This window comes from Aquarana catesbeiana, linkage group LG11, assembly GCF_042186555.1.
Source record: "Aquarana catesbeiana isolate 2022-GZ linkage group LG11, ASM4218655v1, whole genome shotgun sequence".
Lineage (NCBI taxonomy): Eukaryota > Metazoa > Chordata > Amphibia > Anura > Ranidae > Aquarana > Aquarana catesbeiana.
The window spans coordinates 181,159,183-181,172,368 of NC_133334.1; the positions used below are offsets into that span (position 1 = coordinate 181,159,183).

Sequence of the window (13,186 nt, forward strand, 5' to 3'; positions counted from 1 at the left end):
TCTATCACCACTGGTCTGACTAAGGTGACTTCAGCTCCTGTGTTGCAGAAACCAGTTATTATTATTATTATACAGGATTTATATAGCGCCAACAGTTTACGCAGCACTTTACAACATGAGGGCAGACAGTACACTTAAAAAACAAATCAATACAGGAGGGATCAGAGGGCCCTGCTTGTTAGAGCTTTCAATAAAGAAGGGAGGGTCAAGTGGAAACAAAAGGTAATCACTGTGGGGGGTAAGCTGATGGAGAAAATGAAAAAAAAACAGTTGTTAGGTGTGGGTAGCGTAGGCTTCTCTGAAGAGAAGGTTTTTCAGGGATCGTCTAAAAGCTAATAGAGTAGGAGATAAGAGGATAGATTGGGGTAGGGCATTCCATAGGATTGGAGAGGCTTTGGAAAAGTCCTGGAGGCGAGCATGGGAAGAGGTGATGAAGGAGCTAGAGAGCAGAAGGTCTTGAGAGGAACGAAGAGAACAAGTAGGTTGGTATTTAGAGACTAGGCTAGAGATGTAGCTGGGGGCTAAATTGTGGATGGCTTTGTACGTAGTTGTTAGTATTTTGAATTTAATTCTTTGGCCATCCAGAAGCCAGTGGAGGGATTGACAGAGAGGGGTAGCAGAGACAGAGCGATTGGTAAGGTGGATGAGTCTGGCAGCAGCATTCATGATGGATTGAAGAGGTGATAGACTATGTTACAGTTACAGTTCGGTTGCCTACAATGACTGGCTGCAAGTTGGAGTGAGTTCCTTTGGGTTTCTCACTGACGAACAGCACAGAGAAAGGGTTGTTTTGGCCTTCACTTCAACACAAACTGTCTGACGTCTGCAGGAAAGATGTGTAGCAGCAGATCTTCGACCATGGTGGGCATCTTTCACAACCAATGAGTCATCAGCTGTCAATAAGTTTCCCCGCTGACAGCTGAACAAAAAAAAAAAAAAGCCGGTAGAAAATATAAAGAAAAAAAAAATGGTGTGGGGTCCCCCCTCCCCAGTCCATACCAGGCCCTTTGGGTGAGGTATGGATTTGGAGGGGAACACCATGCCAAACATTTTTGCTGGAGAATGTTTTATGCATGCTACAGATTCACCACTTTATAGGCACATTAAGAGGTCCCCCAGGCTCTATATTTAAATTGTTTATTTTTATTGTTGCACTTTAAAGAGGTTGTAAACCCCCCCAAAAAAACTTGGAAGACAAAGGCATAATGAGCTAGTATGCATCACATACTAGCTCACTATGAAATACTCACCTTAGAATGAAGCCCGCCCACCGCTGAGACGGTTGTTTCTTCTGGGTTCGTGGGGCTCCGGCGTTGTGATTGGCCGGAGCTGCGATGATGTCGCCGGTCACCACACAGGGCCCTGAAGAAACGTCACGGGCGGCTGTTCCTTCAGAGCACATGCGCCGATGGGGTAATCGCCGCAGTATACAGTAAATATCTCCTAAACGGTGCAAGTTTAAGAGATTTTTACAGTACCTATGGGTAAGCCTTATTATAGGCTTACCTATAGGTACAAACAAACGAGGGGCGTTTACTTCCTCTTTAAGCATAATTTAAATCACTGCTCCTGAAAAAGCAATCTATTTTATTTGTATTTTTTTATTGATGCTTGTCCCCCAAGACAGTACCCAGACCCCCATACCCCTTTTATGGCCAATGACTTGCATATAAGCCTTCAAAATTGGAACTTATGATTTTTCCTGTTCGGCTTACATAGACTTCAATGGGGTTCGCCGTTAGAACATTTCCCCTGTTCAGGAGTTTTGCTGCAAATTGAACACCGAAAAGAGGGGTGTTCGACCCGTCTCTAGCGATAAGCTGCAGAAAATTATTGCTAGCAGACTCTGTCAGATCTCTGGCCTAAATAGAGATAACAAGTTATTTTGAAGACCCAGGCCCTTATTTACTGAAGGCCCCTTTGAAACTATAGCTTTGTTCTGGGGGGGGGGGGGGGGGGGTCAGAGCTGCTGGTTTTCAAACAGAGAAGAAAATGACAAATAAAATGTAATGGCTAAATCTGAACAAAATGGCTGCCCAGTATGCATTACCATTAAAAAAAGAACTCCCACCTTTCACGAATTAAAAATTTGAAATGCTGTCATTTGCACCAGCAGCAGCTGCTCACTTTCAGAGCACTATTCACATACAAGCTGTGTAAACCAGGCTAATTCAGCCCTATTGCAGATAGCTCACCAGAGGACTAAAAATAGGTCCAATGGGGGTTTAAGCCATTGAATATTGAATTTTGACAATAAAGCACCATTATTAAACTGCATGATCCTGTGGAGTAACCACTGCCCTTAGGGTTTCTTTTAGCCAACCTGTTTTTTGATGCTTTTGCCTGCACACAGTCAAGGATGTGGTGGGTACAAGTGCCCACTGCCTCCTTAGCAATCATTGACAGCCAGAAGTTGTCACGTTTGTCCATGCTAAATGATGTAAACGTTCCCTGCCCAACAGCAAATGTAGGCACACATCCTTTGGCACATAAAGTAGGCCTGTGCTATGATCACAATTGTTTTATTGGTCCTAACTAAAGCTGGCTGAATGAAAAGAATTGAACGGGTTGATTCGGCTATTGCATTTTGTCATCGCCCTGCGAAACGCCATGCAGCCATTGCTGGAGTGCATAAATGTAGAAAGAAAGTAGCTGCAAAGAGGCTACAGAAGGTCAGCAGCACTAAGATGCAGAAATGCATGACAAAATGGTAAAAACAGTTATTATTTTGCTAAACATTGGAAATTGTTTATGATACATTGGGCCAGTGTTTCCTATAGTACACTTAAGACAAAAGTATGGATATTCACTGCATAAGTGGTATCAGCAGTCCTACAAGTTCCTTATTTAGGCCTGTTTTGCTATAGCATATGCCCGTGCAAGATGATCCATGTTTGCCAGTGTGGAGATGCATAGGTGTTCTGTGCATCCCTGTGTAGGTAGTCCCATTTATGTCAAATGGGATGCAGCAGCTGCACAGACACAGCTGCTGCTCCCAATTTGACAGCTGTGGGGGTGCGGGTGCATGGTCCCGAACTCACACTGTCTACATTCAGGGCTGCGCACTCGCACAGCTGTCAGTTTGGGAGCGGTTTCTGTATGCAGCTGCTGCATCCCAATTCACATGAATGGGACTGCCTGCACAGGGGTGCCCTGCCACAAAACAGGGGGAGGAGAACTGAAGTCACACTCTGCAGAGCTCAATCAGGAGAGCTCTGAAAACTGATTGGAGGGAAGAAACACGCCCCCCCCTCTTCACACAGTACAGAGGAAAAGAGCTGAGTCTGTCAATCAGCTGGAGCTCCCTCCCCATCACCTTTTTTCTCTTGGAGTCAGGAAAACTTGTCAGAAGGGATTCATGCTGATAGCAGGGAAACAAAGAAGCAATCAGAAATGCGGTGTTCTTAATTGAGATAAGTATACACTATAGAGGGGTGTGCTTAGTTCATATTTCATGTCTGAGGTTTACAACTACTAAGCAGAACTAAACTCTTTCCCAAAACCACTGCATCCAAGGCATGCCTTGAATAATATCTGTCACAGCTGCTTATATTCTCAACCGAACTGTGAAGCCATCAAATAGCTGATATCAGGCCCGGACTGGGACAAAAAATAGACCCGGGCATTTTGGACTGAGCAGCCCATGACATGTTAACCGCTCCCTTCCCCACTCTCCACCCTGATGGATCCCCCGAGAGAGGGGAGGGGGAACCCAGCAGAGGTGCGGGGGATGGGAAAGAGCATGGGGGGGCTGAGAGCACAGAGAGGAACCCTAAGAACACGGGGTGGGACAAGAGCACAGGGGAGGCCAGAGAGCACTGTGGGGGGAGGCAGAGAGCATGGGGGGGACAGCAAGCACAGGGGAGAGGCAGAGAACACAGAGAGGAAGAGGAGAACACAGGGGGGCCAGAGAGCATGGTGGGGCCCAAGAGCACGGGGGGAGTTGGAGAGCACAGGGGGAAGCAAAAACACACCGTGGAGCGGAGAGCACAGTGAGAGCAGGAGAGCACGGGGCAGAGAGCACAGGGAGGAACCTTGAGAACATGGGGTGGGGCCAGAGCACAGGGGAGGCCGGAGAGCACTGTGGGGGGGCGGAGAGCTTGGGGGGCAGTGAGCACAGGGGAGAGGCATAGAACACAGAGAGGAAGAGGAGAGCACAGTGGTGCTGGAGAGCATGGGGGGCTCGAGAGCACAGGGAGTGGGGGGTTGGAGAGCACAGGGTGAAACAAAAACACGGGGTGGAGCGGAGAGCACAGGGAGGGCAGGATAGCACGGGGCGGAGAACATGAGGGGAAGGCAGAGAGCACAGGGGAGGCAGAAAGCATGGGGGGAGGCAGAGAGCACGGGGGCTGGAGAGCACTGGGGGGAAATCAAAGAGCACTGGGGGGGCTGGAGAGCACTGGCGGAGAGGCAGAAAGGGCACAGGGGGAGACGGCGAGCATGGGGGAGGTGGAGAGCACAGGGGGGCAGCAGGGAGCATGGGGGGAGTTGGAGAGCATGGGGGAGGTTGAGAGCACTGGGGGAGGCAGAAAGCACAAGGGGAGGTGGAGAGCCGAAGGGAGGTGGAAAGCATAGGGGGTTGAGAGCACTGTGGAAGGCCGAGAGCACAGAGGGGAGGCAGAGAGCACGGGGAAGCAAAGAGCACTGGAAGGGCTAGAGAGCACTGGAGGAGAGGCCAAGAGAGCACAGGAGCACAGGGGGGAAGCAGAGAGCATGGGGGGGAGGTGGAGAGCGCAGGGGGCAGCAGGGAGCATGGGGGAAGTTGGAGAGCATGGGGGAGGCTGAGAGCACTGGGGGAGGCAGAGAGCACAAGGGGAGGTGGAGAGCCAGGGGGGAGGTGGAGAGCATGGGGGGCTCAGAGCACTGTGGGAGGCCGAGAGCACAGGGGGAGGCAGAGAGCACAGGGCGGTGGAGAGTACTGGGGGGCAGCGGAGAGCATGGGGGAGGTGGAGAGCATGAGGGAGGCTGAGAGTACTGGGGGGCAGCAGAGAGCCTGGGAGGAAGTGAAGAGCATGGGGGGCTGAAGAGCACGGGGGGGTCGGAGAGCACAGGGGGAAGCAAGAACATGGGGTAAGGCAGGGAGCATGAGGGGCTGGAGACAGAGAGCAGGGGGGAGGCGGAGAGCACTGGAGGGCTGAAGAGCACTGGGGGAAGGCAGAGAGCACTGGGGAGGCTGGAGAGCACTGGAGGAGAAGTGAAATGTACAGGGGGAGGCTGAGAGCACAGGGGAGAGGTGGAGATCATGGAGGGAGTTGGAGAGTACGGGGGGCTGGAGAGCATTGGCAGGGAGGTGGAGGGCACAGGGGGGTTGAGAACATGAGGGGGTGGCAGAGAGTATGGGGGGCCGGAGAGCACAGAGGGGGCTGGAGAGCACAGGGGGGTGGATGGCACGAGGGGGCGGTAGAGAGAATGGGGGGGCCGGAGAGCACAGAGGGGGCTGGAGAACACGAGGGGGCAAAGAGCATAGGTGGGGTGGAGAGCACAGATGGGGCTGGAGAGCACAGGGGGGCAGAGAGCATGAGGGTGCAAAGAAAATGGGTGGGTCGGAGAGCACAGAGGGGGCTGAAGAGCACAGGGGGGCAGAGAGCACAAGGGGGCAAAGAGCATGGGTAGGGCGGAGAGCACAGGGGGGGCAGCAGAAAGAAGCAAGGTAGGAGGAGCGGTGGAGGCTGCTGCATATAGAAGAATCATTCTCTCCATTTCCTCCTGCAGCCTCTGAAAGCCTGCCAGAGAGAGAGGAGAAGAGGCTGCAGGAGGAAATTGAGAGAATGATTCTTTTATATGCAGCAGCCCCCACCGCTCCTCCAGGTTACAGGGGGGCCGGCTCCATGGTGTCTACAGCAGGTGTCTCCTATAGCTCCTCCCCCTTCATGGTCACGCCCCCAGAAACGGCCGAACTATACTAGGGGTTGTGCGGCTGCAGAGAGGCTGAAGGTGTCTCCTCTAGCTCCTCCCCCATCATGTTTCTGTCCCCCTGGTGCCGATGGCTGTGCTATACTGGCAGCCGGCCAGCCATGGAGAAGCCCGTGTGAGTGGTGAGGGCTCAAAGAGCAGCTCAGCCCCAGCCCATGGGCCCCAGCCTAGGGGCAAGTGCCCGGTTTACCCTTTGGCCAATCCAGGCCTGGCTAATATATCATAACTGATCACATGAGCAGCAACTGCAGATCAAACAGAAGGTAAGATGGCAGCTTCCTTGGCTGTAGAGAATAGAAGGGTTTAATACCACTTTTATCAAATATTGTAAACAGTTGCTATGTTGATCATTTATAATCTGAACAGTAATCTCTCCATTATGCCATTGAAAAATAAATATTGCCTAATCTTTGCATACCTGTATGCAATAAGGAATATTGACCATGGTTTTCCAAAAATCAGGAGTTACATAGTTAGTCAGGTTAAAAAAAAGACACAAATCCATCTAGGTCAAACATAAAAAATAAATAAATAAATAAATAAATAATAATATAAAACATTTCCATATACCCAATCCTATACCCACAGTTGATCCAGAGGAAGGCAAAAAACTCCAGCAAAGCATAATCCAATTTGCTACAGCAGGGAAAAAAATTCCTTCCTGACCCCAAGAGGCAATTGGACTTTGCCTGGATCAGTTGTACCTACAAATGTTAGTACCCAGTTATATTGTGTGCATTTAGGAAAGAATCTGGCCCTTTCTTAAAGCAATCTACTGAGCTTGCCAGAACCACCTCTGGAGGGAGTCTATTCCACATTTTCACAGCTCTCACTGTGAAGAAACCTCTCCGTATTTGGAGATGAAATCTCTTTTCCTCTAGGCTTAATGTCCTCTGACATGACCGTAAAGTGAATAAATCAAAACCAAGATCACTTTAGGGACCCCTTATATATTTGTACATGTTGATCATATCCCCCTTAATCTCCTCTTCTCATGAGAGAATAAATTCAGTTCCTCTAATCTTTCCTCATAGCTGAGTTCCTCCATGCCTCTTATCAGTTTGGTTGCCCTTCTCTGCACTTTCTCCAGTTCCCCGGTATCCTTTTTGAGAACTGGTGCCCAGAACTGAACTGCATATTCCAGATGAGGTCTTACTAATGATTTGTACAGGGGCAAAATTATATCGCTCTCTCTGGAGTCCACATCTCTCTTAATACAAGAAAGGACTTTGCTCGCTTTGGAAACCAAAGCTTGGCATTGCATGTTATTATTGAGCTTATGATCTACCAAAACCCCGAGATCCTTCTCCACTACAGAATCCCCCAGTTGTAGCCCCTAAGTCCATAACTTTACATTTATCAACATTAAACCTCATCTGCCACAGATGAGTATGGAGTATGTTTTTATTATTATTGGTCGATTTTTGGCCAGCCTAAACCAGAAAATGAGTAATGTTCCAGAATGCATGTATGTCATATTGTTTATATAGAAACAAATGGTAGCTGCAGCTGCATAAAGAGAATGAAAACGTTTTCTTTGTGTGTGTATTGACATACCCAGTGATTCCAGACCAAAGAAGGGAGTGCTGCAGTCTGTCATTTTTGTCATATTATATATAAATATATCTCAAAATTTGCAGGATGCTAATCAATGCTTTGACTTTGTTAGATTATAAGTAAAGCGGCGTTTCAATAATGCCACTAAGGTGGTTATAAATATACTTCTGTGTTACAGTTATCAGACTTCCAAAACTTCATTGCAAGCCTTTTAGCCTGATGATAAGGTCAGGATGTCATAATATACAATCAAGATCAGGGCACTGTGATGGAAAGCTTATTCAAATGTGCACAGCAAAACCTGTTGTAGCACAGTTAATGTATTTCACTAGGCAGTACTTATGATTTTGTAGCTAATAAAGCCAATTTGATTTAAAAAGACTAATAAAGGAACACCTGGGATATGGTGTGGAATATAGAAATGATTGCATAGAAAACAAAACCAACAAAAAAGGCAAAGACAGCATTAAGCTTAATAAGCATTTCACTTCCCCTTAGTTTGGAATACCCTACTACTCCTTGGTACATCCAGTTGGCATGGAAAATCTGGTATTTGTCAAATGCTCTATATTTTTATGTATTAAATGTAAACCTTGTACCTCCTCATTTACCAGATGGGGAGACACAACCTTACATTTTGCATCACCATTCAGTGCTTTGTGAGGTTTATAAGCCTGTTATACTTTTTCAAGGCTAATCTACCTAAGAATGGATTATGAAAACAGTGAAGACAGTTTTCATACACTCGGGTAACAGTAATCCACTTTCTTAATGAGGAAATTAGGTGGTCTAGATGGACTCTTTGGTCTTTATCTGTTTTGATATTCTGTATTATTATCTGTTAATGCAAGTGCAGTTTGTTGATGTTGTTTACGGGGAATGGATGTTACTTTAAAATAAACACCAGCACAGTGTTAATTTATATGCTAACTGCATGTCCATGTGTTACTAACAGTGGCTGCAAAATTACATATATAAGCACAACAAAGCTGTGAACATGTTCTTACCCACACTTGACTTTATGCTAAAAATAAGTCAACTTAATACAATCATAACTGAACACTACATAATAATACCCCATCATGTAAAATCATTCAGTGGACTTTATTATTTATACTTTCCAATAAACATTTCTATTATGGAAGACTGAGGCTTTATTCACACTAGTGCGATTTCAGATGTGACTTGAGTTGTACAGAATCATATGACAATAGAAATTGCATTGTTTTCAGTGGTGCCCATCCACATAAATACAACTCAGCACAGCACAATTTTGAGAAAGGTTCCTGTACTACTTTGGTGCAATTTCAGCATGATTTTCACCTCATAGAATATGCAAACTTCAAAACTTCAAAATAGCATCCACATTGCATCCAAGTTGTTTTACATAATCGCACTAAAAGTCAGATGAAAATTGGATCGCAACAGTGTGAACCTAGCCTGACGGCCTTCAGGCTTGATATTTTCATCTTTTATTTTGAGACAGAGATTCAGAATTGGAACGGAATGGCAGTAGCAATACATTTAATACTATCATTAAAAAAACTATATCGCAAAGTTATAGTGTGCTAGTTTGACAAATGTGATTTACTAAATAAATAATAAGTAATCTTGCCAAGCAAATATTTAGATCCCAGTCAGGTTCAGGGGAAATTTCTATTTTAGTTTAAATCCACATTTATGATCAGCCAATAAAGTCATTCCTCATTCTCTTCCTGTGTAACCTCACCTACTGTTTCTTTTTACTTGCTGTACCCAGTCCAAAGATTTCATGCAGCCGTAGGAGAAAGGAGAAGGGACCATTTGCATAATTTCTTAACAGTGTAGGGTGACCCACAGAATGAGGAGCAGCAAAGCAAGGTAGCGTTGGCAGTGTAGATAGACTAAATACACTTATTTATGATAGCACTGATGTCAGGAAGCTACAGAGAGGCATTGAGGTGACCAGTCACCCAGCACACACGTAGCTGGCTAGTGTAACCATTCTTCCCTACAAAAAACTGCCTCCCTGTGTGTGTAAACAGGCTGCATTGAAAACCTTGTTAAAATAATGTGCCGGGAAAAGTGGCAGATTTTTGCTAAATAAGGTGAGAGCTGCATTTAATTACAATTTGGTTTGTGGCTGAGTTTGGCTTAAATACACTTTGTGTTTAAAACAAGCAAATTTAGTAAATCAGTCTTTCAAAAACATATTGGCTATGGTTCAGTGTACTTTAAAATAACTTTACGGTACAGTATATTTTGAGTTTGGATAACTCAGGTTGATTTGGAAATATGACAATATACAGTATATGTAAATGACAGGTTTAAACACCTGCTATGAACAGGAAATTAAAGAGCAGTGACCACCTTTAACCAGTCACATAGGTCTTCTGACATGCGGAACAGAGCAAGTTTATAGACTAGTAAAAGAAATGAACACATTACTTTGTAGTGAAATGTTCAAAAATAAATGATGAAATTATTGACCAGAACCCCTTGCTGATAGGTTGGAAAGAATACATCATAGCCAATCTCCAGAGGCTTGAGAAACATCTGGGTAATAAGTGATTGTTACATCTACTTTGCCAAATCAATAAATAGTTCTGCCCATAAATGTCCAGCATTGAAGCCAATGATGTAGACAGCTGAAGAAATTTAAGAAGATTAGCAAGTCAGGAAAGGACATCCCACACTTTTGATTTTCGGAGCTCTTGGAGCAGTATAGATAAAAATATTCCCTCCTACATCTACCACTCACAAACTCCCATGGTAGAATCTTTCTTCCCGTCTAAATTATGTATTCCCCTTTTCCTTTCACAACTTTTTCTCTCACCCTCTTCTTTTATATCCATGCTTCACATTTAAAGTTATCCATACCTAGATGCATTTTTTTCTCTATTCCTGAAACGTTATACCACTCTTTTATATGATCCTTTGTTCATTTCGCCTTTGGTGAAGAGCTGGTCTTGCCTCAGAGACAGAACAGACATGAAAATGGTGAGACATCAACAGCTTTGATTGCCTTTACCTAATGTTTGTCTTTTTTACCCTCCTTTCCCTCTACACTCTCTCTTTTTCTTTCTATCTCTCCCATTCTCTTTCCTTTTGTCTGCTGTGCATCTTGACTTACAGGTCACTATTTCAGTTGATGGAATTCTCACTTCAACTGGTTACACTCAAGAAGACTACACCATGCTGGGAAGTGATGACTTCTTCTACATTGGGGGCAGTCCAAACACAGCTGATCTCCCAGGGTCCCCTGTCAGTAACAACTTTATGGGGTGCCTTAAGGATGTAAGTATTCCTATATTATATTAATATATAAGTTAATACATGTTAGATGTATAATTGTGCCCACTTCAATAGTCATAAGCAACATTTTAAGTGATAATATGTACTAAATCTGATTAAAGAACAAAGATTCATACCAACTGTACACAAAACAATGACTATAAACTATGCTGACAATTTTTAATTTTAGAGAAAATAAAATATATTGAACACACAAAGTGGTACTATGTAAGCTGGTCAGTATAAAAAAACAACAAAAATATTCCTAAGGACTATTGTTTAGAGAAATTTGCCTTTTACAGATAACAGAACCTACAAATTGAGCTTCCTTTGTCCAAAATCATCAGTGGTATTATATGCCTAGTGTGATTTCCCAGCATTGTTCAGTGCCCAGGGAATTGCACGTGCCATGTGACAGTTGCAGTGTTGATAAGGTTGAATGTGTGGGTGTGTATGTGTTTATGTCACTACCATTTCCCATATCCCTGTACATTGTGTTCGCTAAGAAACACATGTAAACTTTTTTGAGTTTATCTGCACTCTTATTTGACACTACCACCTGTGAAAGAGATTTCAACATCCTTACCGCTATAACAGTAATTTACACAATTTAAAGTTGTGGCCATGTGTTATCTTAAGAGTCTTAAGATTGAAATCAGTCATCTCCCTATGCTAGAATAACTGTTTAGATATTTGTATATTGTATACCCTGCCATGCAAGTGAATAGCTGTATGCGGCTATGCTTTTGTAAATGTCCCTGTGTATCCCTGTTTACTGGTGTGTGATTTTTTTTTTCAAACACAAAAGTTCAATGTTCGAAAAACACATCTACTGCACATGCATTTACAAGAGCAAAGCCACATACAGCCATTTACTATATGGCAGGCTGTATGCAGCTTAAACAGCTTGCCGGGTACTGAAAATTACATTAGGAGTATAATATGGCTTATATATTGACCCATATAAGAGAGTTATCAGGATTAAACCAACCTGTGGGCTTTATAAACTGTGTTAAACTGACATTAAATAAGTGGGAGGATGGAATTCGTGTCTGGTACAACTTCCCATATGGGAATATATGCAAAAAAGCCTAACTAAAGAACTCAGGACTTTAGCAGTACCAAAAGGGAGTAGAATAAAATCTCAAGTTTTTATTTATACAAATGTTAAAACAATTTGATAGTTTTAAAAATCTAGAATAGTACAAAACATGATCACATGTACATATTATATATCATATATTGCTTTCCCCATCATCTGTGCCATATTTAGGTGATGGAGTGCTTGCTGTGACTTCAACGTGTTTTACAAGTCAATAGCCCACTTCATCAGGAAAATAATTACAGTCAAGCTCTAGAATGATACAAACTATATACGGTATATCAAATAAATCCTTAGGTATCATTTCAATGTAAGCATATCTTTCATTATAAAGTCAGAGAAGTGTTGCATACCTGTTGTAGATATATAGATTGTTCAAATGCAACATGGTATAGATAATACGACCAACAGCTGCACCTCTTAGAAGGAATGGATCAAGCTTATCTGGGATATATATAATAAGGTTCCAAATAAATCTGCGCCAGAAAAAAATTTAACTCAAATATAACTCAAAAAAAGTGCTGCTATGTACTGTGTCAAAATACAAAAACACACAAAACATATAAATACAAATAGTGCAGTGCTAAATAAATGACATCAATCAATTAAACTCAAATAAATATGTAAACAGAAAAAAGTCACGAATATTAAACTTAGTGAAAAGATGTAGTCCTGCAACCATGGTAATAGGTAGGAATCCTGAGGTAAACCTCGGTGACACCTCACACTCTCATATCCTGCTTACCAGATGGTATTTGACCCCCCTGTTAGAGTGGTCACTAAGCACTTGTATGTATATCCAGCTCAACAGCCCCAATAGTCAAAACAGCCACCATCGAGTACACATCACGGATCAAAAATACTCCAATAAGGCAAGGTCCACTCCAGACAGCTCCAGATGTTAAAAGGAAAAAAATTTCCAGAACAGTGTAACATTGCTAAAACCATACATTTATTTAAAATCACGACAAAAATACATTCACATTTATGCGAATGATACGAGCATAATCTGGCATTGCAAACACAGACAATCCACACTCTCCAGAAACAAAGATGGCTGACTGGCGACCGCATATGCGTAGTGGTGTGCGTAAGTTCCGCCCAACTGGTTTCGTCACATCTGATGTCATCAGGGGCATGCACGTACACCTCACCACATACTTAATAAAGACATTCTCCGGGAAAGGATCACGGTGATTGGTTGAGAATTCACCTTTTCTAGTCCCAATGTATACATATTGGCAGAGCAATTTACTCACCACTGCCATCTTGTGGGAATATACAAGTTGACATTTTATATAGACAGAGATCGGCCCAAACCCATAGATTTAACAACAAGTT

At 43.7% G+C, this 13,186-nt stretch overlaps 1 protein-coding gene across 28 annotated transcripts in view; it reads left to right on the forward strand.

Annotated features, from left to right (window-relative positions):
• The window catches only part of NRXN2 (neurexin 2), a 3,426,600-nt gene that overhangs the window by 1,632,967 nt on the left and 1,780,447 nt on the right, over positions 1–13,186 (forward strand). For all 28 annotated transcript variants that reach the window (XM_073605072.1, XM_073605074.1, XM_073605073.1 and 25 more), the window contains one exon: positions 10,585–10,746. In XM_073605072.1, coding sequence (XP_073461173.1) covers positions 10,585–10,746 — 162 coding nt within the window. The remainder of the gene's footprint in view (positions 1–10,584; positions 10,747–13,186) is intronic.